General features: G+C 37.4%; 1 protein-coding gene across 6 annotated transcripts in view; it reads right to left on the bottom strand.

Annotated features, from left to right (window-relative positions):
* Positions 1-27,044, bottom strand: part of LOC106869585 (glucoside xylosyltransferase 1) — a 226,839-nt gene that overhangs the window by 123,442 nt on the left and 76,353 nt on the right. For 5 of the 6 annotated variants that reach the window (XR_016243629.1, XR_016243630.1, XR_016243631.1 and 2 more), the window contains exons 2-3: positions 23,728-23,893; positions 6,587-6,721 (exon numbers count right to left, since the gene is read on the bottom strand). Coding sequence is in view for 3 of the 6 variants with exons in the window: in XM_089359789.1 (XP_089215915.1) it covers positions 6,587-6,721; positions 23,728-23,893 (301 nt within the window). In the remaining 3 variants the exon portion in view is untranslated. The remainder of the gene's footprint in view (positions 1-6,586; positions 6,722-23,727; positions 23,894-27,044) is intronic. The other variant, XM_089359790.1, reaches the window with a different exon arrangement.

The raw sequence follows: 27,044 nt of genomic DNA, 5'->3' as shown, positions 1-27,044 counted from the left end.
GTGCTATTCTCTACTACCATTGCTATTGTCTCCAGCCCAAGAAGGAAGAAAGCATCCTCCATAATGTCCACTTCTAGTCATAGCATATCTATAAGACACTTCACTCACACACTTCCTCCTTGTTTTTCACACAATCTCAACTTAAATTGTTCTCGGACACTCAGTTATGCATTGCTAAGCTAAGATACTCTCTCATTTTTCGATCTTTTCACTCATCCATTCGCCATTAACACTTTTTAATATGTATTATTATTTACGTTTATTTATTTATGTATTATTTACTAATATCTACTTTGATCCTTCAATATATAACTTCCTAAATCTCTCTCTCTCTCTCTCTCTCTCTCTCTCTCTGCCTTCGTTCCTCCTTAATTCTTCATGTAATTTTTTAAACGGGATCTCTCCTTCCCTCCTGTGTTCTCAAGTTCACTACATATTTTTCGTACCATCTCTCTAAATTAACCCTTTCTTGTTCCTGGTGTGCCCTCCCCCCCCCACCCCCAGCCCCAACAATACTGGATCTCTCTCTCTTTCTCCTCCCTCCACCAATGCCAGATATCTCTTTTCTCACCACCATTACCAGGTATCTCTCTTCTCTCACCAGAAAACCTCTCCCTCACTGGTGGTATCCTCTAACATACCTGCAATCTCCTCTCCCTCTCTCTCTCTCTCCTGGGACAAATGCAACTAATTTAGCTGCCTACCTACTTAATTGGCTATTTTTTGTCTTGACTCGAAATTTGTCAACAAACTACTCTGTAATTTCCATGGACGTATCAAAGTAGAAGGAGAAAGCTAATGGGCTATACATGCGTGCTTGTTACGTGTGTGTGTCTGTGCATGCTTGTTCTTGTCTGTATGCATGCTTGTCTTGTGGGTGTGTGCATGCTCATTTTTGTGTGTGTGAGTGTATATGGGTATGCTTGTTCTCTTCTCTCACCGGAAACCCCCTCCCCTCACTGGTGGTATCCTCTATCATACCTGCAATTTCCTCTCCCTCTCTCTATCTCTTGGGACAAATGCAACTAGTTTAGCTGCCCACCTACTTAATCTAACAATAGGCTGCTTCTTCTTCTTCTTCTTCTTCTTCTTCTCCTCCTCCTCCTCCTCCTCCTCCTCCCTTATCTATCTTTTTTGATTTATCTATATCTTCAACTCCACTAATGCTTAAATTTATGATTTTACGATGTTCATAATGCTTATACTTACAACGCCACTAATACCTACTCCTACCCCCAGTAGGGGCAACAATTTTAACATGCTTGAATATTTGAATGATGACAGGTCGAAAGTGAGAACAGGTGGAGCATGTCTATCAAATGAACATGAGAACCTTCTTCTTTTCAGGCACTGAATAACACCTCCCCTTTCCACGTCTCCTCCCATATTCCTTTCCCTGTTTTTAGAGTTAGCACTCAATGTAGGCACACTGAAAGGTAGGTCTAGTGAGATTGTAGAGATGCTTGAATGGAGATGTGTTCATGTTTGCTGCATACAAGAGGTAAGGTGGAGAGGAGCTTCAGCCAGGGTCCTCACGGGCGAGGCACATAGGTATAAAATCTTCTGGGAAGGTAACAGTGATGGAGTAGGAAATGTAGGCATACTCCTTACAGAGAAATGGGTGGATAAGGTCATAGAGGTAATCAGGGCATGCGATAGAGTGCTGAAGCTCAGGCTAGTCCTGCAGAATTGTATAGTTACAATTATCTCTGCCTACGCCCCATAAACAGGCCTATCAAACAATCAGAAGGACCACTTTTATGATACCCTTCTACAAGCCACCCCAAAGACGAGTGACAATAACCTCATCTTTGCAGCTGGAGATTTTAATGGGCATGTTGGACAGCAATCCAGTTGTCTTCCATGGTGTTCAGTGGGGGTCATGGAATTGGTCCCTGAAACAAAGAGGGAACTAGGCTACTGGAATTCTGTGATGCATGCAACCTATTAATCTGCAACACTAACATCAGGAAGCCAGATAGCCACCTGATAACCTATCAATCAGGCGACTCTGTTAGCCAGATTGATTTCATCCTCACCAGACAGTATGATGCAGGGTCACTCTTAAATACAAAGACTCTCCCTGGTGAAGAATGTACCCCCTAGCATAGATTAGTCATTAGAGACTTTAGACTCGAGGCCAGAAGGATGCCAAGAAGCAGACCAATCCAGAAAAGAAGGATTTGGAAGATAAAGAACCCTTCACATGGTCAGAGATTTACAGACATCCTCACTGAGAAATTTGATGACAGGGAGGAGGAGCTACAGACTTCAGACATAGAGGGACAGCTTACTGAGTGTCACAGAGCAAATCTATGGCTGGTGCAAAGTCCCTTCCAGACTTAGAGTAATGTGGTGGTGGTGGTGGTGGTGGTGGAATAATATGGTAGACAAGGTCATTAGAGCAAAGAAACAGGCTTGAAAAGCCTGTAAGAGTGGGGTAGCAAGGAACTGTACCAGATAGCCATAAGGGAGGCTGGGCAACAGGTATATCTAGCCAAAGGAGAAGCAGAAAAGAAGTTTGCCAATGTTCATTGACATGAGGACCAACAAACTGAAGTATTTCAGATTGCAAGGATAGTGTGTGAGAGAAAATTGTGATGTCACAAGAGAGAAATGTGTCTGCATGGATGATGGTGCACTTGCTTTTAATGATTCTGAAAAGAAAGAGACTTGGAGAAGCCATTATGAAAGGCTGCTGAATGTGGAGAATGTATAGGAGAAGGAGAGCCTGCCAAATGTTGACCCAGCTACCCAAATAGATAGCATCATGGTAGATAAAGCAATTAGGGATATGAAGTCAGTAAAAGCCCCTGGCCCATATCTGGTGGTGAGGGTCATGACCTAGTCACCTGTATTGTAAACCAGGTAGTTTACAAAGGAATCATACCCAATGATTGGAGTAGCAGCACCATAGTCAACTGCTACAAAGGTAAAGGTGACGCTTTAGATACAAATAATTACAGAGGTATCAAATTGTTGGATCAGGTAATGAAGGTTACAGAGAGGGTTGTAGCCCAACTAATTAGGGAGAGAGTCAGTCTAAATGAGACACAGCTTGGGTTCATGCCAGGTAAAAGCACCACTGATGCTATATTTCTGGTAAGACAGCTGCAGGAGAGATACGTAGCCAAAGGTAAACGTGATGTTTTAGATAGAGATAACTACAGGGGTATCAAACTGCTGGATCAGGTCAAGGAGAGGGTTATAGGAGAGGATCATAGCCCAACTAATTAGGGAGAGAGTCTGCTTAGATGAGATGCAGTTCAGTTTTGTGCCAGGTAGAAGTACCACTGATACTATATTCCTGGTATGGTAACTGCAAAAGAAATACCTAGCCAAAGATAAACCCCTACACTTGGTTTTTGTTGACTTGAAGAAAGCCTTTGACAGGGTCTCCCGATCCCTTATCTGGTGGGCGATGCAGAAACTGGGGATTAATGAGTGGTTAATAAGAGCTGTACAAGCCTTGTACAGGGATGACGTTAGTAAGGTAAGGGTCAGCAATGAGTATAGCAAAGAATTCCGGGTAGAAGTAGGGGTTCACCAAAATCCTAATAAGTAGGAAGGTAGATAAAACACAAACCCCTTCAGGTAGATGGCCCTGCTCAGTATGTAGAAAAGGAGTAGGTAGTAACTCTATAAGATGTACCCAGTGTAAGCTATGGGCACATAAGAGGTGCAGCAACATCAAAGGAAGGTTAACTGGGAAGATAGCTTTTGTGTGCGGCAGATGCACAGGGGCAATAAACACCACAGATGTTCAGAAAACTGATTCCATCACATGCCAGGGGGAAAAACTAGAAGTAGTTGATAGCTTCTGCTACCTGGGTGACCAAGTCTGTAGTGGGGGTGGATGCTCAGAGAGCATTGCTACTAGAATAAGAATAGCCTGGGCAAAGTTCAGAAATTCCTACCTCTACTGGTGACAAAGGGCCTCTCACTCAGAGTAAAAAGTAGATTGTATAATGCATGTGTGTGAACTGCCATGCTACATGGCAGTGAAACATGGGCCATGACTGCTGAGGACATATGTAGGCTTGAAAGAAATGAAGCTTGTATGATCCGCTGGATGTGTAATGTCAGTGTGCACACATGACAGAGTGTAAGCGCCGAGAGAAATGTTGGACATAAGAAGCATCAGATGTGGTGTGCAAGAGAGATGACTGTGCTGGTATGGTCATGTGGAAGGAACTTGTGGAAATGGGAGACCCAGGAAGACATGGGATAAGGTGGTGAAGCATGACCTCTGAATGTTGGGCCTCACAGAGGCAATGACAAAATATCGAGACCTCTGGTGATATGCTGTGATTGAGAAGACCCGGCAAAGAAATGAGATCACAGCCATAGCCTACACCAGTGTCACATAACCAGCCCATTTTAAAAGTACTTTTGAGTTGTCAGACAACATGCCGTGCTTGAGACCTACTGAGTCAAGTAAATCAAAATCAAAATCAAATCGCAATCAAATGGAAATTGTAGTTGTGGCCAATACCAGTGCTGGTGGCATGCAATAAGCACCATTCATGCGTAGGTTATTACCAGAGCCGCCCGACTGGCTCCCCGTGCTGGTGGCATGTAAAAAGCACCATCCGAACATAGTTGAAACATTTTCGTAACAGATCCTTTATCTGTTTCTATGATGAGTTTCTGTTGTTCAATTAACCGAACTAGCTACTCTTTAAATTAACATATAGGTGGCCAAGTATTTCGCAACATGTGTACATCATCACCATCATCATCATCATCATTAAACATCCATCTGCCATGCATGTATGAGTAGGACGGTTGACAAGAGATGGCCAGGTAGAAAAATTACCCTATGCTACTGTGTCTGTTTTGGCAGGGATTTTACGGCCGGATGCCTTGCCTAACACCAACCACTCTGCAGAGTGGACTCAGTGCTTTTTACGTAGGCGAGGTTAGTTTTGGCATGATTTTTACAGCTGGATGCCCTTCCAAACACCAGCTACATTACAGTGTGGACTAAATGCTTTTAATGTGGCACCAGCACTGGCAGAGTAACCAAGTAACTAACAAGACAAGGAATTAAGAGAGGGGAAGAGCATTTGAGGAGGGGAACTTGTGTCAGAGGATGAAAGGTTAGAGTGTGACAAAGAGACAGAGAGACAGAAGCAGGTGTCTTGTCACAACAGAAGGAGCATTAGAGGAGGTGATTCAGTAGCAAATGATGAAAGGTTAGAGTGTAACAAGGCAGAAACAGGTGTCTTGCTATAGAAGAGATACATGAGAGAAGTGATAGAGAATAAGAGAGAGGTACAAGAAAGAGGTCAGAAATAAGTGTGCTGATGTAAAGGAGATACTTGGTTAGCTAGTCAGAGGAAAAACAAGAGAAGGATAAAGAGAATGACCAAAGAGAAAAAGAGAAAGTGTAGGAAACAACAAAAGTGTAAGAGAAAGCAGAAGAGAGACAGTGTAGTGCTAGGGTATACTCACAAATAACAAGAATATAAATGTAGAACCTGGTTAGAAAAATAGGGTGTGGGTGTTGGGGGTGTGGGGAGCAGCGATACAATAAGCAAGGCAGTGAGGGCAAGAAAGAGGACTGAAAAACAATCATAATTTATGAAGAGGAAATGTGAGGAAGAGAAAGATGCAGTTAGAAGAAGAATTGTAGTTCAATTTCTTAGCGTAGAGTGGGTGGGACACAACTCTTCTAGCAGTCAGTTTCATGGACGGGTCTTCTCTAGAACTTCATATCGCCAAACATCTTGATCCACTGTCATTTCCTCCAACATCCTCACCATTTCATCCCATGTCTTCTTGGGTCTCCCTCTTCCACAGGTACTAGCCACTTTCAGCAAGAAGCACTTCTGTATACAGCTGTCTTCACTCATAACAAATCACATGTCCAAACCAACACATTCTCCTCTCCTGCATACTACATTTAATCCCTCTTATGCCTAACTTTTTTCTCAATACAGTTGTGCTCTGTCAGTGATGCACACTGATACTGCAAATCCAACAGAGCATACTACCTTCGTTCCTCTCCAGCCTACGCATGTTCTCCAGTCAGAGCCCATGTCTCACTACCAAGTAACAATTTATAAACTGAATCAATGTGATATAGTGACAAGTCTGAACCTTTTGAATTACAAGTACAATCCATCTGTTGAACTTCCACACATTTCTGTCAATCTAATTTTACTCACAAGGCTTGGATAAATGTGAGGCTAATGTACATGACCAAACTTGGGTCTTGATGATTGTGAAACAAACTTTTTGACCAATCAGCCATTCCTGTGCCCACTTCATTTCACTACATAATGAGCTTAAATTCTTCTAGTATCAACTATGGGAGTGACCTTGCTTATCATTCCTCCAGGATTCCTAATAGACAAAATGAATTATACTTCTTCCCTACAAGTTTGTTGTCTACCTGATCAACAGAAATATAGTGAAATCACCTTCTGAAAAGCAGAAAAAATATATCTAAACTTCAGCCATCCACTGTAGACTTAAGCCAATGTTACAACTTGTTCCAGTACTGATGAATTAAAATAATGTCAGAAATTACAAACCAGTGTGTTGCTAAGAGTTAGTAATATAGTTGAAGTTTATTTACCGGAATAAACAGACGTTGTGATGCACATGGCTTGAATAATTTCCACCATTCTTCTTGGTTTTGGTCAGATGGATATTGAATTGCAAAGATTCGGTAGAAAATTTTATTACGGAATGAATCAGGCCAGAAGTCAAGCTAAAAAACAATTTGTACACATTAATAAAATTTCTCATATTCAAATTTATTAATAATGTTGGTCAATAGGGAGTGATTGATAGTAAAAATTACCAAAAGATAAAGTGAAAGATAGCTTGCTGATTAGTGTATAAACAGCCAGACAGCGAAGAGGCAGCAATTGAATTTATGAAACTTTCATTGTCAGACTTTTAGGTTTACAGTAGCAAGTTAAAACCTCAAAAGTCTTTTAGAATGATATTCTAATATGTTTAATACATGTTTAGTTTACTGGATACCTATGAATAAGTTATGACAGAAGTTAAGTTTTAGTTTCTAATAATTTAGTGAAATATTTCAAAAGGTTACAAAGTAACATTTTTAAATGAAAAAGATGCAACTTGACTGCATCAATTATTAGTAGATAGTTCATTTATTTTTGAAGAGATGAAAGGCAGGTGTGAACACAGAACTGACAAAGATAATAAAATTAGTGCAATGTTATTACCAGTTTGAATATGCTAATAGCATGTTTGGACTTGTAAACAAGCCATTCACTGTGTTTTGTCATCCAGAAAACTTCTTGCTGTAGACATATGGTGTAAATACGCCCAAATCAGCTTGCAGCACCACTTATCTAGATTGTGAGATGCAAGCATTTCAGAGTAGCTATCTCCTCTTCAGTCACAGAAACCAAACTGGTGCTGCAAGCTGATAAGAGAGACAATATCTTTTATGTTTTTCTAATCAACATCCGCTGGCTGATAGCACAAATTGATGGCTCATCATAATTAAATTACGGGGTGAGAGTGCTAAGCAGCGAAAAGTATAAATGCAAAAATAATTTTCTCCATGACAAAACTCAGTGAATGGCTTGTTTACAAGTCCAAATGTGCTTTTAGTATATTGAAACTGGTAATAACGTTGCATTTATACTTTTCGCTGCTTAATGCTCTCACCCTATAATTTATTTACGATGAGCCGTTGATTTGCACTACCAACCAATGTATGTTTACTGGAAAAACATGAGAGATTGTTTCTCCTATCAGCTTGCAGTGCCACTGTCTGGTTTCTGTGACTGAAGAGGAGATAACTACTCTGAAATGCTTGCATCTCACAGTCTGGATAGGTGGCACTGTGAGCTGATTTGGGTGTATTTACACCATATGTCTACAGTGAGAAATTTTCTCCAGGACAAAACACAATGAATGGCTTGTTTACAAGTCTAAACGTGTTTTTAGCATATTCGAACTGGTAATAACATTGCATTTATATGTTTCACTATTTAGTGCTCTTACCCCAAAAATAAAATTAGTGCCTTTAATCAAGTGTTCAACCCTTGACTAATCCTACCTTCCTTTTATTCAAATCAAAGATCAAAATAGTAACTTAAATTTATTCCAGTTTGCCATTCAAGGATGAGAAACTTAAGATATTTAAATTCAATGAATTTAAATTCACATCTCAGGAGAACTGCTTAGCAGAAGCTAATGAACCAACACATCATAGGCTATGGCTAAATATATATTTAACTATGTTAAATTGTATTCTTGCATCAGGCTTTTGACCACTATATAAATGAGTTGTGCCTGGCACAATCTACATTCATTTTAATAAGTAGTCTTCTGTTACTATTGCTTGGTAACAGAACACAACTTTAAAAAAACTAATTAATTTTGATAAATTGTTATCTAACAACAAATCTGATCAGTTTGATTCTCATCCCAAGCAGCCAAAAAGGCTGTAATGGGATCTAATTTACTCTACTTATGAGTTTCATCCTTCTCTCACCTCTTGGATAGACAGCTTCCTGTCATATCAGACAGTCATGGTGTATTAACAGAGCTCTTTATGTCTCCCATTCAAACAAACTCTGCTGTAACTCAAGGTTTAGGTTTTCTCTCACCTTTCTTCTATACATCTTTGACCTACTTGTCATTCACATTCATCACACACAAATATGACCTTCCATTTTTTTCAAATCTTTCCCAACTACACATCATTCATACATCAGACCAGCACTGATTCCATGAACAAAGACCTCAAATTCATCCTCAAGTGGAGCCATGCTACTCTTCTTTCTTTCAACAGCAAAATACACAAGCACTATCAAAAAACATTGTCATATCTAACCCCAACCTTAACTAGAACCTTCATTATCACTTTAAATGTAAGGTCTTATTATCAATGAGGATCTCTTTCAGTGATAGTATATCATTAACATAGCTATAACCACGTCCAGAGACTCACTTTCTCATCAGGATTAGAAACTACTTCAGCCTCTAACAATTGCTGATATACTACAGAGTTCAAATGAAACCCACAATGGAGTATTGCTGATGCAAATACAGACATCCAAAACTGTGTCCTGACTAAGATAACTTGACTGATAGGTCTAAAAATCACTCACAGAGACTCCAGCCTCCTCCTGCCTATTCTACTACAACTATGATGGCCTTTGTTTCTCAGAGCTGGCTGGTCTCGTGCTGAAATCAGGCACTCCTAATCCACTCATCTTTCCTCCTCTTATCACCTTTGTTGTGTCCAACCACCATCTTCACACTAACTATTATACCCAGTTCTACCTAGATCATAAGTTTTTGGGAATCCCCTCTCTGTTTATGTCTTTTTTGCAGGTGTCAACTTACAAGAGTTTAAGTTGAATATTAATGGCATTAATTTCACCCTACTAGGAGGGCCTGCAAAGGCCATGTGTACTGCATCTTCCTCCAAATCCAGCAAGTGAAAAGAAAAAATACAATAAGGATATGACTCTAGTTATTTATTTAGAATCCTATATATTTTATTTTATTCTTCCATGTTCAAAGTTCAAATCTGGAGTTGACTTTGTTTTTATCATTTGGGCTGATAAAATAAGTCCTACTTATGCAACTGACTATACTATTTAAATATTCTATGTAATAAAACGGAAGTATTACTTTTTATTGGTATTTGTTTGGTGGCTGGTAGAAAAATATTTTTCTTTCGATGTACTGCAGTTTTAGTTGTTTCAATATCAGCTTGCTTAATATTAAAATACTTTTATAAGATACAAAAAAAAAAATATTGGTAAAAATACAAAAGAAAAAACTTTATTAGTAAAAATACAAAAATATTTTATTAATTTATTATTAGTAGCAGTATTATTTATTTTTTATCTCAGGTTTTGTTATGACTCCTACAGTACCATGCTATCTGTTCTTTTCAACTATCCAATACTTTCCTAATTATTCTGGCTGTGCCAAGGAGGCAAACCTTTTGTAACAGTTCTACTGGGCACTCTATTCTGATTTCTTTTATTATTTCACTAGATGCCTTCTGATACTGTCTGCAATAATTGGCACTATCTTCACCTTCATTTTCCACAGCCAGGCTATTTCATACTTAAGAGGATTGTATATGTCTATTTTTCACCTTCCTTCTTGACTATTCATGGGTTAAAGGGGCATGCAACATCAACTATATAGCACATGTAATATATCTTGTTGACCACCACTAGGTCCGGTCTGATATGCTCTTGCACCTGATCTGTTTGGATTGGGAAATCCCAGAGGATTTAGTATCAAATTTGAAACCATCACAAAGCAAGAATTAAGAATCCGCAAAAACAATGAAAGAAAACTATGTTTTAATGTAAGCCATCTCAGGAAACCGAAAGATTTTTCTTATATAGAGTACTAGCAGTATAGCCCGGCGCTGCCTGGGATTAAGCTAGGATTATTAAGTGATCAAGTGCTTTATTTCAAACCAAAATAAGTAACATCGATTTGAGTGAAATCCGTTGAAATTGGTTTCGCTGGAGATGGTTTGCTGGCAATTTGATTGGGAAATCCCATAAGGAATCAGTTTATTGGTTATTTCCACTCATTGACTGTTTTTTTTTAAAGTTGCATTAGAGATCTGCATAGGAGAAGGTTGATCTGAAGGTTTGCATTGGGGATCTGGATTGGAGTAACTTAGGAAAACTTACCAACAGCCTTAACCAAAAAATAAGGGGCCTGTCCCTTCTAGGTTAACTCTAACCCTAACCCTAACCCTAAAACCCTAACCCTGACCCTAAAACCGTAATGTGCGAAAATGTAAACATATGGACTGCAGTACTTCTATACAAAAACTGCAAATGTGTGAGTAAAATTTTAATCACATACACATCTATATCTATACAAATCCTCTATACATGTGCACATTGCTGTTTCTTCTCAGTCTTTCACTTATACATCAATAATAACTATAAATATGAAAGAAACATTAACATATGCCTATCGGCAGTGTTCTGTGAAAAAGTAAATGCTGTAAAGACAGACCCATAACAAAACCAAAAAAAGAACAATGGACAGATAACCATGAATACAATGAAATGGTTGATTTATGATTTACACACACTACTATGCAACACTCCTCCAAAAACATACACAAATAAACTCCTACAGTAAATACCCAATAAAATGAACAAACCCCATATGTGCCATAGAAGTCTGACACCCAACAAAAATACAACCTGCACTGCACAAACAACACACAATACAAAAACTAATACAACAGATGATTCAAACCACTTCACCAGCACAAAAGTGCAGCAAGTGATACAAGAGAAATTAAGTTGAAACTATCACATGTGGAATAATAATAGTGGTGATGATGATGGTGATGAACGTTACCTTACCTTGTGTATAAACTCTGGTTGTAACAGTAAAAATGAGGTTGGACCTTTAAGGGAAGGCCTCTAGTTCATCAGTGGTTCAGTAAAGATGCAGCCTGACCACAGCTGTTTTCCTAAGACAGCATCAGCAGACAATAGAGTAAGGACGAGGAAGTGGACCAGAGAAGTAAACAGGATAGCAATACAGTGCTACTTAGAAAGTGAACCTAAAAGAAGGCGTTATAGAGAACGGATTGTTAACACTTTGGGTAGAGAAGTGAAGAAGAAAGTACTGAATATGAGAAACCTAATGTAGAAGAAGTTGAAAAGTTCTAGAGAAATATTTAGGATAAGCCAATCAATCATAATGGAGATGCAGTTTGGTTAAAGAAAGTGAGGAAAGAAGTAGTGAGTGAGAAGCAGCCAGATCTAAGACAAATTAGTGTAAAGTGTTAGGAAAAATGCCAAATTGGAAGGGCCCAGGACCAGATTTAGTTCAAGGGTATTGGTTAAAGAAATTTAGAAGTCTACATGGGAGGCTGAGGGAACAACTTTAGGATTGCTTTAATAGAGGAATAATACTAGATTGGATGACTATAGGGAGAACAATACTCCTTATGAAAGATAAAAGCAAGGGTAATACAACTAGCAATTATAGACCAATCACTTGCTTACCATTAGTGTGGAAGCTGTTAACAGGAATGCTTTCAGAAAGCATTTACGAGCACCTTGACAGCCAGAATTTACTGCCAGAAGAACAGAAAGGTTGCAAGAAGAAGGCTAGAGGAACACATGATATATTATACATAAACAAAGCAGTTTGAAATGAAGTAAAATCTAGAAAGAAAAATCTAACAATAGCATGAAACAGATAAAAAAACCTATGACATCCTACACTCATGGATAAGTGAATGCTTGAGTATATTCAGTATAGCAGGCAGAATATTAAGAGAAAAATTAACCATTTGCTCTACATGAATGACTTGAAGCTTTTTAGTAAGAATGAAAAAGAGATAGATTTCTTAATACAGACTGTAAGACTCTTCAACAAAGATATAAGCATAGAGTTTGACATAGTTAAGTGTGCAATATTAGTCATGAAAAGGGGACAGGTAGTCAACAGTGAAGGTATCCAATTAACTGATGGCCAAGCATTAAAATCACCGAAAGGAGAGAATTATAAGTATCTAGGAGTATTAGAATCTGACAGAGTACTAACTATAGAAATGAAAACAAAATTGAGGAGTACGTCAAAAGTGTAAGGAAGCTAATGAAGTCAAAACTAAATGGCCCAAATCTAGTGAAGGCTGAAAATACTTGGGCAGTACCATTACTTAGATACTCAGCAACATTTGTAGATTGGACAAAAACTGAATTAGCAAAGCTAGACAGAAGCACTAGGAAGGAATTCAATATGAATGGAGGACTCCATCCAAGGGCAGGAGTAGCAAGATTATACTTACCTAGAAAGGAAGGTGGAAGAAGGTTAAAATCAGTAGAAGACTGTGTGGAGTTAGCTAGAGTAGATATAGCCTCCTATGCAGATAATAGTGAACAAATGTATTAAAAGCTGCTACAGTCACAGCAAGACATGGAAATCTAAAAGCCAAATGAAGTTAAAAACCAGAAAAAAGAACAAAAGTTATCTGACTGGCAGAAGGCTTTGCATGGTAGATTCCCAAGGATAGTTGCAGCAAATAGTAGTAGTGAGGCATGGTTATGATTGCAGAAAGGAAAGCTGAAAAGGGAGACAAAATGTTTGTTAGTAGCCACACAAGATCAAGCATCAAGGACTAATTGGATAAAAGCCAAATAAATTCCCAATGTAGATTAAGCAAATCAAAAGAAGAAAGTGTTACTCATATAGTAAGTGAATGTAGCATACTGGCATAGAAAGAATACAAGAAAAGACATGACAAGCTAGGGGGAGTAATCCACTGGGAGTTATGTAGATAGCTAGGAATTGACCATACAGATAAATGGTATGAACATGAACCTAGTAAAGTACTAGAAAGTAAGAAATATAAGATGTTGTGGACTTTAATAATTAGATGCTAGAAGGCTTGATTTAGTAGTAGTAGATAAAGAGAATAGAAGTGCCAGAAAATTGACTTTACAGTCCCAAATGATGAAAAAATCAATATGAGAGGTATAGAAAAAAATAACAAAGTACCAGGACCTAGCCACTAAATTACAAAGACTATGGAAAGTCCAGGTAAAATGTTATAGGTGCATTAGGAACTATCTCTTAAGATTTGAACAGATTGATAGAGGAAATAGGCATAAAACCCAGTTTAGTACAGCTCAGAAAACTGTTATTAGGGACAGCTAGGATACTTAGGAGGGTTCTTGGCATCTAAGGTTACTTGTAGCCCGATGTTAGGATTTTTCTTTTCCAACAGTTTAATTTGTTGTACATATATGAATAATAATAACAATATTGAGTGAGGAAGCAGCACATGGCAAAGTGATGCTGGGGTACAAATATACAAAACCCAATATACCCACCATGATTACTTGCTTGATAAGGGTACACCAGCCACATGTATCTCATATTGAGATAAACAGCACATGACCTTGTAGGTAGGGCTCAGAATTTTCTTCAGGTTGAGTAGCCCATCCTGCTCAAAAGGTCTCTGAACAAGGGTTGTTTAAGGATGATGAATAAAACACCTATGTTTCCAGAGGTGAATTATTCAAACCCCAAAGAATTCCTTTCAACACATGGCTATGATGCTCCCTGACTAGTTCTGCTTGTGATCAAAGATGCACATATCATCAGCCACTCAGGGAAATGCTCAACTGGTTAAGGTCAAACAACTGACAAGCAAATCTGTGGTACTGAGCAGTATATTTGTTGTGGCCCACTTCTTATACTAAGACAAAACATGTACATAGTAACACTTCCAATCAGTTAAGATCAGAAGCCATTATTATTATTATTATTATTATTATTATTATTATTATTATTATCATTATTATTATTATTATCATTTTGGTTTATCTCAGGTTCGGTGTTATTCCTGGTAGGAATTATGTGGATAGTGAGTTACTGCCTGTAACCATAGGTATCCACAAGTTTTCAACAGTCTTATCAGGACACTCCTGATAATCCTTGCTGTCCCTAAGAGACAAACTTTCTATAGTTCTACTGAACATTCTATTTCAATCTCTCTCAGCCATTTGTCTATATCTTGGTTTACTGATCCCAGTGCACCAATTATTATAGGCACAGCTTTTACTGTTTGCATGCTTCAAATTCTTCCTATTTCAAATTTTAGGATATTGTATTTTTTGTTTTTTGTTTTTCTATCTCTTTCTTTATGATCCTGGAATTAAATGGGCATGATGGGTTGATAATTACTAGTATTAAGGCAAGCAAGTTAGCAGATTCATTAGCACGGTGGGCAAAATGCTTAGTGGTATTTCATTCAACTTTATGTTCTGAGTTCAAATGCCACCAGGGTTGACTTTGTCTTTCATCCTTTCAGGGTTGATAAATTAAATACCAGTCATGTATTGGGGTTGATCTGATTGACTTACCCCCTCCCCACAAATTTCAGGCTTTGTGCCTATAGTAGAAAGGATTATTATTATGGGATAAGGTGGTGAAGCATGATCTTCGAAAGTTTGGCCTCATGGAGGCAATGACAAGTGATTGAGACCTTTGGTGATATGCCATACTTGAGAAGACTTGTTAAGCCAAGTAGTTGTGGCCAATGCCAGTGTCATGTAGCTGGTATGTAAAAAGTACCCTTTAAACATTGGATGATATGTTGTGCCTGTCAAGCCAGGTGAAATTGTAGTTGTGACTGATGCCAGTGCCGTCTGAATGGCACTTATGCTAGTGGCATGTAAAAAGCACTGCTCAAGTGTTGGGCCTCACAGAAGCAGTGACAGGTGACCAAGACCTTAGGTGATATACTGTGCCTGAGAAGACCTGTCAAACCAAGTGAGATCATAGTCATGGCCAATGCTGGTGGCATGTAAAATGCACTCACTACACTCTTGGAGTGGTTTGCATAAGGAAGGGATCCAGCAATGGAAATCACGCCAAATCAGATTGGAACCTGGTGCAGCTCCCCAGCTTACCAGTTTTCAGTCCAACCATCCAACCCATGCCAGTATAGAAAATGGACATTAAATAACGATGATGATGATTATTATTATTATCAATTTATAAAGTTTGGCGGAACTCTTCAAAAATGTAAATAGACAATAAGAGTGCGATGAGATTTGTAATAGAGATTATTCAAACCATTAGATAAACAATCTTATTAAACAATCTCTTCTACAAATCACATTGTGCTCTTCTATCATTATTATTATTATTTGTGGTAGGATAGATTTTTCAATAGTGCTACAGAATAGAGGTGGAGGGCAGATTTATGGTAGGTGAAGAAAGCTTAGAATATGAAGGAAGGGGTTGGAACAGGTTTGTTGTTATAACAGAGATGCTCACATTATTCAAGCAAGCATTACTGTAATTGTCATGGAGCTGGAAAGAGAGACAAAGACAATGGTGATAAGGAATCAGAGTGGACCCTTGATGCAGAACAGAAAAGGTAGCTGGATAGAGGTAGTAAGAATGTATCAATAAAATAATGGATGGTAAGAGATGGGGTAGGAAGTGTATAAGGGTTAAGGTGAGGGGGAAAATAAATATGAATTGGATGGAAAGTAGGGAAAAAGGGTGAATGTAGTGAATGGTGAAGGAATAATCAATAATGCATATAGGTTATGGGGAAAGGTCAGGGAGAGAAGATCCTTATTAGCAGAGCAGGAGGATGAAGAGCTGTAAGATCCTTATTGGCAGTGCAGGAGGGTGAAGAGCAGTAGGATAATAAGAGACAGGAGAAGGATAAAAGGATCAACCATTGCCACCTTAAGCCTGTTTCAGCTGCCATGCCCATCTTGATGGCTTTTTTCAGTTACCTTCAGGGTTCCAGACCTATCTTCTGTAGGAAATAGCATAGTGTACTGATCTATCTGAAAAGCTTCTACAGCCAACTTCAATGGAGGATGAGGCTGCATGTCACCCCTTGACAAGAGCCCCATCGCCAAGTCATGATATTTGGTTTACCTTACCTGGTGAGAAATGACGAGTCTGTCTTCCTTGGGTACTGTGAGTTTGACCACAATGATTGATTTTGTGCTCCTGGAGAGCAGGAACTTGTCTGGTCAGAGTGATGTTACTATCTCCTCTGGGAAGACAAGTTTGCCCTTCAAGTCCACTTGCATTTCCCAACTTGAGGCTGAATGCAAAATAGAAAACAGGTCCCCAGCTACTACTTTCATCTTGGGAGTAGTTCAGGATACAAAGACTAGCTCCACACTGCTTGCAGGATGGGTTTTCTTCTTTGTCCCATATCATAAGTTTATTTGGGGTTGACAAGAGGTCAGCGACAGCACAAAGGAAGAAGGACAATCTTCCCTGGTCACTGCTCCAGAATTCTAGGACAGTGGACACTCAAGTGACTGATTCCACTGTATCCAGTCTTTGGTGGGCAAGCCCTACTGTCTTGCCTTAGCAATCCTAATTTGTTGAATCACAAACCCTTTGTGCTATGAGCTCTCTCTTGCTCCTGGTATAGGTGTTTTTCCACTTCTTAGCACTTGTTGCCAAGTCCTAGCTGTCCTTTACAGACTACTCTAACAATCTCTTGGTGTTTTCAGTATGTCTGCTTTCTTCACACTTCTGGGAGTCTCCATTTTATGCCACACTTTATGGTCTTGATATGTCTGACTTTCTCATCTCCAGACTGAAGTAATGTGTTGATTAATCTTGTCACTGTGCCTTTCAATTCCTCCACTACAGATGAAATTGGTAAGCAGAGCTTAGAGGTTGTGCAGTGCAGATTGACTGAGCAATGACTAACCACTTTCACATAAATTTACTGCACAGTCTCACCATTCCCTCTACTCAAATCATGGCAAAGCCTTAATGTAAAAATAGCCACTGTAGTTTGGGTACATGCCATACTGGAAGCACCTTAAATCCTCCAAGTAGCTGATTTTTATCAACTGCCCACAGCCAGTTGTCTTGTTGGGTCTTTGTGTCTTCGGCATTGCCAATATCCTTAAGAGTATAATCATAATTTTTCCCAAGGCAACAGGCTCTTTTTTCTTGGATTATCAGAAACCCAGAGCCCTTAATGCTGATGACGTCATTTGTTATCTTTCTCTTAGAGATATCCAGGCTCTGAGATTTTACTGGAATGAACTTCAAGCATGACCATTCGACTGGGCTCCCTTGATTTATGGTGTCATAACCTCTATGTTGTCCATAAAGATCCATCAAACTGAATTTCCTGTGTTTTGACTGCTTCCCTCCTACCTCTAGTAGTAGGTTCATGGCCACCATGGAAATTGTACACCTTGCCATAATACTTTTTTCCAGTCTCTACAGTGAACCTCATTTTCAGCAAATCTACATAGGACTATGAGTCTGACTACTGTTGATACTTGGTAGTATTTCAATTGCACACTGGTGGAGCACACTTGGGTGTGCTTTGACAAGAGCCAATCAAACAGTGGAGAGTGAGTTGTTGTTCCTCCTTGCTTCCTTAATGACATGGCTGATTGCTTATGTGTGTTCAACACATCTGCAGTAACCTGGGACCCCTCCTTTCTGGACATTCATGCTGATGCACTCATTGGCAAGGAGATATGTTTACCTCCTAGCAATGATGACCCAAAAGATTTTGTCATATTGAAAGGATTGTGGAGTTAGAGCATTGGCAGTAGAAAGGGACAATCTCCTAACAGAATATCTTTTCTAGGGTCACCATGCACAACTGCTACTCTGCTCCACTTCTTTTCTACAGTATATTAACCACCCACTTTTTAGCTTCCTGAACAGGTCAGTTGTGGACTAGAAGACATAATTCTAGAATTTCAGTTTCATAAACTTGGGTGAGTTTCTTGAATACTGCATATCATCAGTCATTCTGATCCCTTGTTATCTCATCCATGAGTTTCAGAGTCCTTCATCACATCATCCCACATCTTCCTGAGAACTCCTCTTCCACATGCTCTCTCAACCTTAAGCAACTGAATCTTTATGCAGTTATGGTTCAAATTAGGAAATAATGGTTCTAAAACGAGTTTCATATTTGGTGTTGTCCATCAAATTTTTTATAGTAAAAAACAAATAATATTCATACAAATTTAGAACTTTGAGGATGTGAAATAACTCATTTTAGGAATGGTAATTCTTGAAGCAAATAAAGCTATAAATAATAGTGTGTAAATATTGGATTAAAAACTCTTTGGATAGAAAAAGTTGAAAGTTGCTTGTGGGACACAAACCCAAATCTTGTAAACATGCTTCGACTTTTTCTAGCCAAAGGATTTGTAACACAATATTTACATGCTATTATTTACAGCTTTACTTGCCTTGAGATTCCCCATTCCTAAATAATATTCAGTTGTCTTAATTTAAAATCAACCACAAAGAGTTAAAACCATTTTTTTCATTTGAAATCATCTCATTTTGTTTTCTGATACAACAAAATTAAATAATTTCTTCTAAAATTATGGCTTTCCATCACAGTATCTCTCCATCAGTGTTCAACAAGATGGCTCTCAAGCAAATGCTCATTTGTCCTCTTCATGGCCCATATCAGCTGTATCCAGCATCCACTTACTGGTCATCTGGCTCCTCCAGCTTCATGGTAATGGGTCACTATGTTCTTCCATCTTTTTATGACTTTGGCAAGGATTGGAGCTTGAAACCAACAGGTGCCACAGCTGTGCAGGTAATCTTTTAAGGTGGAGCCCAAGTTTTCTTTTGGCTTACTCTTTGGACTCTTCCCACCAGCTGGTAACTATGTCATTGCAGTTCTTGCTGAGATATTGTCCTCCATTCATAGGACATGCTCTGCTAGCTGTATTCTTCTATTTTTGATGACAATACTCAGACATGTGATATTGACTCTTCAAAGCACCTCCTCTTTTGTGATTTTGTCTTGATCTAAAGCCCAAGATATTTTGGAGGCATCTTTGTTCAAAATTACCAATCTGTTTTTCAACTCTTCCATGACCAAATGGTCAACAGGACCCATAGTCAAAATTCTTAAGAAAGGAGTACCTGCCAATAACAATGATTGGAAAAGTATAACTCTTCTAATCATGGCCCAATAAGTCATATGTTGGCTACTGCTGAAAAATTACAACAGGAACTGGACTACAAACTTAGAAGTGAACAAGCAGGTTTTTGAAAAGGAAGATCATACAATAAACAAATATTCAAACTAAGGCGAGCTGGCAGAAACGTTAGCATGCCAGGCGAAATGCTTAGCAGTATCTTGTCTATCCTTAAGTTCTGAGTTCAAATTCTGCCGAAGTTGACTTTGCCTTTCATCCTTTTGGGATTAATAAATTAAGTACCAGTTGCGTACTGGGGTCGATCTAATCGACTGGCCCCCTCCCCCCAAATTTCAGGCCTTGTGCTTAGAGTAGAAAAGAAATATTCACACTAAGGAACCTCATTGAGCAATCACCGGAGTATAGAACCTCAGTAGTGACAAATTATATTGACTTCACAAAAGCCTTTGACAGCATGCTGTGCCAGTCTCTTTCAGAGATTCCCAATCACTATACCTAAATCGTTAAATTACTTTATCAAGATTCATGTTGACGTGTAAAAACAGAATCAGGATTTACTGAGTTCTTTTCTATCTTATCAGGAGTGCAACAAGGATGCATCCTATCCCCATTATTTTTCTTGATAATCTTGGACTACATTCTGTTAAGGTACTTGGATGCCTATGGACATGGGTTAAAATGGAGAAGAATAAAACTGGCAGATTTAGACTTTGCTGATGACTTAGCTTTTCTTACCAACAACTGCACAGAGATGCAGGGTATGACAAATGCTCTGGTTGAAACAGCTGAAAATATTGGCCTGAGAGTAAATATACCAAAGACAATGAAGCATATAGTCTCAATTAATGGAGGAAAGACAGAAAAGATCCAGTGCTTCACATATCTTGGTAGCATTCAAACAGCAGATGGCAATGCTTGAAACTGATGTAAAACAAAGGACAGCCAAAGGTGTTGGAGTATTCAACAAACTCCAATTAACACGACAATCAAAGAGGCCTCTACTAATAAGATCAACAAAATGCTGGTTCTCCCCTTGAACCAAGGGTTTTTTGTAATGTTTTGACCTTAACAATTCAAGTTGACTTGAAGGTCTCCCCAGTGAAGATACAGCAAATTATTACATTGAATCAACAAGTGCTCAAATAGAAGTTCGGTAGTGAACCTTGGTATTTTCAGCAACAGTGCGGCAAACTGGTTCAACATTATTAGGTATCAAGAAATTTGAAATATCAAGAAGTCAAATGGTCTTGAGATGCATCAACCTTTCTGTGTATTTCAGATTGATGGAACACTTGTGCAAGGAAAGAAGAAATAGAGTTGAGGAAGAATGCTTCTTAGAAACCAAATGCTTTCAAAAGATGATGGCTGGTCAGTTAAATTAAATGAGAGTGTGATGCAACTATCAACAACCAGTGTAACTATAGTTAATGAATTGTTGGCATTATATATGCAATCTCCAAAAAACTGGTAGCTACAGAACTGAAGAGACATGCTTTCTTGAAATTGGAATATCAATAGCTTAGTGCCAATAATTTGCCCAAATATTGCACCAGGTAAAGTTTTGTTAGATCAGTGAATTGCAGGTAGAAATATTGGAAAAGGTGATAAACTCAAGCATTATGCTGTCAATCAGTTTGAATTTTATTGGTTCCACCTCTGAAGCACATAAAAGAAAGAAATAAAGAGGTGAGAAGAAACAATAAAAACAAAGTTGATCAGAGAGTATTTGTTTGAAAGCAATCTTGCAGAATACTGGTGAGTCAATTGGTGAAAGTTTTAGCCAATGTTGTTGAAGACTTAAAGTACTTAGGTGGTTGGGTGAGCAGTTCGGACACAGACATCAAGATCAGGAAGGCACAAACACGGACAGCCTGTCACAAACTAAAGAAGGTCTCACACTCCAAAATTGCCCAGGCAAATCATTGCAACTGTGAAATCAGTTTTATTATATGGCAGTGAAAGATGGACAGTGACAAATAAATTTTCAAATGAGTTAAATGGATGCTACAGAAAGATGCAACAAATGACTCTAAATGTGAAATGGCAGCAACATATAACAAATGAATGCTTTTATGAAGACCTGGCATGGTGATGTAAGAAGAAAACATTGCCACACTTACATCGACAACTTGATTGTAGACACTGGCCTGGAATATTCCCAGGAACTCGTGACAGTGATGATGGACCAAGAAGTGTGGCAAGTGGACTTCATTGCTGTGACCCAGGTTGGAACTTGGCCATAATCTATGATAATCTGCTTGTTCGTTCACCCGTTATACATTAGTTAGTTAGAGAGGTGAAGGTGAAATATTTAAAGAGGTGGAGTAAGGGTGAGAGAGAGAGGAGTGAAGAAAGGAGAGAGGAAGAAATAGAGAAAGGTGATTAATATTAACATACTTAGGCCAAATGGTCATGTGGGCAGCTGACGGTAGAGGCAAAGAAGGAGAGAAAAAGACAATGTGAGAAAAAGAGGGAAAGAGAAGTGTTAACAATGGGTGGTGGGGTGAGGAAGGAATACTTATTACATGGTTAAAAAGTTAGCTGAAGGGAAAGGTAGAAAGAAAGAGATGGACAGAGGAGGCAGTTATATTGAGAGAGAGAGAGAGGCAGATAGCAGTGGTTGTGGTGATGTGTTGATATTGAAAAGTATTTCTTTTTTATTGAACTAATTTTTTTATAGCAACCATTGCAAATGCATAAGTGCAATTATTTATCATTTGCTCACTTAAAAAATTGACATTTGTTTATAAGGGTTAATTTAGCCTAAACTCTGGATTCACAAGAAACATGGTTGCAAGCTGTCCGAGGAAAGGATGCGCAGATATAGAGCACAGATCAGAGGAAAAGCGTGAAGATATAATAAAACGATAAAAAAAGACAACACCAATGGAGACATAAGGAAATGAATGTAGACAAACATCAAGTATATTTAAAGAAAGCTAAACTAGGAATGCTATAAAAATGCAAATCATCCATTCTTTCTGAAATAAGTCCTCTTAATTTTTTCCATTCTGTGGAATTTCTACAGGTCATACAAGTAAAATAATAATTAGCGATGATTAATATGAACATTATAAAGAATGGAAGAATATGTCATATTTTACCTAATTTTTCTGTTGTGTAACCTCTGGCCATTGGAAGAAAAAATTTCTTATTTAACCTCCATCCATGACAAAAAAAAATCAAATAATTTCTATTTTAGAAGAATCTAGTGCCAAATAAGCAACTCAATATTGAGATTCACCAGTTCACTTTAATTTGTTTGTTTTTTTTAAAGTTTTTTTTTGGCATGAATAAAATAACTTCATTTTTTTGTCATTAAATAATTTGGTTTTACTTCACCAGAAAAGAGAGAAATACTTTCATATTTTATATAATAAAAAAAATCATTTTCAATATTCTAAGGTGATACTTATTCATTTCACTTATACATAAGTTTATTTTTGTACACTCTTAGCTTCATTTTCTTTCATTTTCAATCCTGAACTTAGATGTCCCTAAAGCAAAAGATTACCTATTCTTTTGTTTTACTTCCTCATAAAAAAATTTTAAAAATAAACAAACATACTGGAACCCAGTCACACTGAACAAAATAACTGTAAGATAAACAAGCTGATCACAGCACAATATCAAAGAGCTATTCTTCTGCTGACCACCAAACAAGTTAGTACCTTTTTAATACTATAATGCTGTATTTAATTAATTAAAATTTCAGGATTGTTTTCAACTTATTGTTTCATTTTTTTTTCACCAGACATAATCATTTAAAAAATAGATATTTTCATCTCTAAGGCTGTAATCTTAATTAATCATTAAATTTTTTAGCATAGCAGACTCCATTTTCTGAAATCAACATAAAATTCAAAGATTAAAAATACAAAAAAGTAGCACTAGTGCAGTTTTACTTTTTACACCTCAAATAACAATTCTTTTGCAAACTTTAGCTCCATGTTAAGAAGATACAGAAATTCTTTAAAAAAAGATCTGTAAGGTATGTAACAAAGGATAAAGATCAAAACATTCAGTTTTTCCCTAATCCATTTTTTTAAAAATATTTAAATCAAAGGTCAAAACAGATAGTGGAAATAATTTTAACAAAATATTAAAGGCCAACTCAATGACTGATGAAGTCATTAGGGCATCAATCCTTTCCTTACCTTACACTATTCTTTAAAGAAATTGTATCTTCTTTATGCATAGTATTAAAACGAAAAGCTATAGCATTATATTGAAATTAATAGTTAAAGTTCAAAACTGGATTAGCGCTGAAAAATTATACTTGATCCTGAAAATTCTTCTGGAGATGGTCCTCCACAAACAAATGGAAAACAAGGGGTTGGTCTGTCAGCAAAACAGCAGATTTTAATAATACAACAGATTCCTCAAGGCGATCCCCACATACTACGAGAGATAAATGAATAGAGTTCTTCTGATGCAAAAAATTTCTGAAAAATATATTGAACACACACATATATATATATATATATATATATATATATATATATATATATATATATATATATATATAAAACATGTGTACACATATGTACATATACATTCACATATATACATACCCATCTCTCTCTCTCTCTCTCTCTCTCTTTCTCTCCCTTGTGTCTGCGAACAAATATAATTAAAATTCAGGTACCGAGAAACAGCACCTACAAGCTAGAGATAGATGTCAAAAACTCTAAAAACTATGGGCATATATATATAAATATATATATATATATGTGTATATATATATATATATATATATATATATATATATATATATATATATATATATATATATATATATATATATATATATATATATACACACATATACATACCCAAAGACTCAATGGGTATGTATATATATATATTCATATTTATGTACTTTTGGTATATTCTACACAATCCAACCCCAACTTCCCTATCCATCCCATAGCACCCCCACCTGATCCCTGACACCCAGTCCCACATACCCCAACTCTACCTCCTGAGCCTAACCCACACCCCACCCTTGCTTTCCCCGCCCTCACCGTCCCCACATCCCCAAAACACCACACCACACACCACTACATCACATCACACCACCATGCACACACTAGCACTGACCATGTCCCAGCCCCACACCATCATCCACACAACTACACATGCACACGACAAGGCCACCAGCCCTCTTTCACACACACATACATGCTCTCTTATACACATGCATGCGCACCATCATTTTGAGATCACCACTGCTTTATTATCTCTCCTTCTTCTTAGCTCTCTTGTGTGACCCTTCTGTCTGGCATTTGCCATGGTAGATTGCTAGCCACTACACATTCTTTATTTTCTCTCCTTATTTCTTTCTGTGTTCCTTTCTGTGGAAGAGCACAGGCTCGAAATGTTAAAGACTTTTTCACTTCCCAAGCGTTAAACTAAAATATTTGTTTGTTGTCTACACCACCTCTCTTCGTCTTTTGTTAATTCTCCCCCTATATATATATATATATATATATATATATATATACTGAAAATTTAGAAATAGCAGTCAAAGAACTATTGATTCTAAACTACAAATTTTTCTCTAAACGGATGGCCATCCGTTTAGAGAAAAATTTGTAGTTTAGAATCAGTAGTTCTTTGACTGCTATTTCTAAATTTTCAGTATGTTGGAGAAGCAACTCAATGCTAATCCCTGTATATTTATGATGATAAATGGTTTTACCGATAAAGGTATTTTCATACTGAACTACTTGGCAAAATTGTTAATTATTAATTCTATTATTAATGAACGATTCCCTGCCCTTATTCTTGTATATATATATATATATATATATATATATATATACTATATATGTATATATATGTGTATATATATATACTATATATGTGTGTATATATATATGTATATATATATATATATACATATATCAATAATAATAATGATTGTTTCTTGTTAGGAACAAGAGAGTTAATAAAACTGCAAGGGAAGTGCTCAAGTAAATGAGACGAGTATAATAAACTTTGGTTGTAGAACAAACAACAAATTTAAGGTCATCCAACTAATATATCACATCTTGAACATTTAATCACATATAAAGAAACATAATGCTTTTTCTTATACATAAAATACGGATGCACAAAATCACAGAAGATGAAAGAATATTTCATTTAGACAAGCATATAGAAAAAAGTGAGTACAGTCTATTCCAACATAAAAAATTTTAAAATTAATACTTCAGCGTCTAAAAAATTTTTTTACATTATAAAACCTAAAATAATAAATATATAAAAATATAAATATATAAATACGTATATATATAAAAAACATAAAACTACATAAGGTATACATAAAAGTTCATCGATTAAGAATTTTTTACGATTAAAAGTTACTTTCTAAGGTAAAAGGAAACCTTTTAAGAAAAGCCGGTGTCCAAGCAAAAAGAAAACCATATTTACAGTCCCTATGGCCATTTCAGGGGTTCATCAACATAGTCAATGCACGAGGGGGCATTACGGTAATGAATCCATCGTCAGGGGAAAATAGTAACACCACATACCAATACGAGATTTCATATATATATACTATATATGTATATATATATATATATATATATATATGGTCAATTTCAACATGAACAAGCAAGAAAAAACACGAAAAAACAATGCAAGGACGTGGAATAAGTACAGTGTTATTGGACGCTCAGGAAAGGAAAGAAAAGACAGGATTTAACATTTCAATCAGAGATCTTCATCATATATGTAGGAAAAGTCCAAAGAAGGGAAGACAGAGAAAGAAAATCGCCAACGATGCACACGCAGTCACATACTGGAATGACCGGAAGGGAAAGGTTGGAAAAAAAGTTCTTTTCAAAAACAGGAGAGTGCAAGAGAAGGAGGTATGTGTGTGTGTGTGTAGTTGTGGCTGTTTATATATGTGTGTGGTTGGACATAAATTCATTAAGGTCATAGGAAGAATTTGTCTACCTACACATGTGCCTAGGAGAATTGTCAGTAGAAAGGTACTGGTAGTTTGAAATATGTGTGTGTGTGTATATATATATGTAGTGTGTGTGTGTTTTGTTTCCAGTGTGCGCGTGTGCATGTATGTATGTGTGTGAGGGTGTGGGTATGTATGGATGTGTGTGTACGTGTATGTGTGTGCGCACGTGAGGTTGTGTCTGTGGAGTAATTATACTTTACTCTGTGTTTGCTTGTATGTGCGTATGTGTTTACATGTATGTATAATTGTGTGCGTGTATGTATGAGTGTGTGCTGTGTGTGTATGGGAAGTATGTGTGGGTTCATCTGCATGTGCGTGTATATGTGTGTGAGAGTGTATGTGCGTGTGTACATGTGTGCATATGTGTGTGTATGCGGGTGTGTATACGTGTATGCGTGGGGTTGTGTTAGGTATGTGTGCGTTCAGATGCATGTGTGTGTGCGTGTGTGTGTATGTGTTTATATGTGAATGTGTACGTGTACGTGTGTATGCGTGTATGTATATATTGTGTGTATGTATATGTGTGTATGTGAGTTTGTATATGCGTGTGTGCATGGGGTTTGTATAGGCGTATATGTGTGTACCTGTGAGTATGTGTGTGCATGCGTTTACAC

The sequence above is a fragment of the Octopus bimaculoides genome, chromosome 11 (assembly GCF_046866305.1).
Source record: "Octopus bimaculoides isolate indiv1 chromosome 11, ASM4686630v1, whole genome shotgun sequence".
Taxonomy (NCBI): Eukaryota; Metazoa; Mollusca; class Cephalopoda; order Octopoda; family Octopodidae; genus Octopus; species Octopus bimaculoides.
The sequence above is the reverse complement of the archived record's forward strand: the minus strand, read 5'-3'. Positions and strand labels throughout refer to the sequence as shown.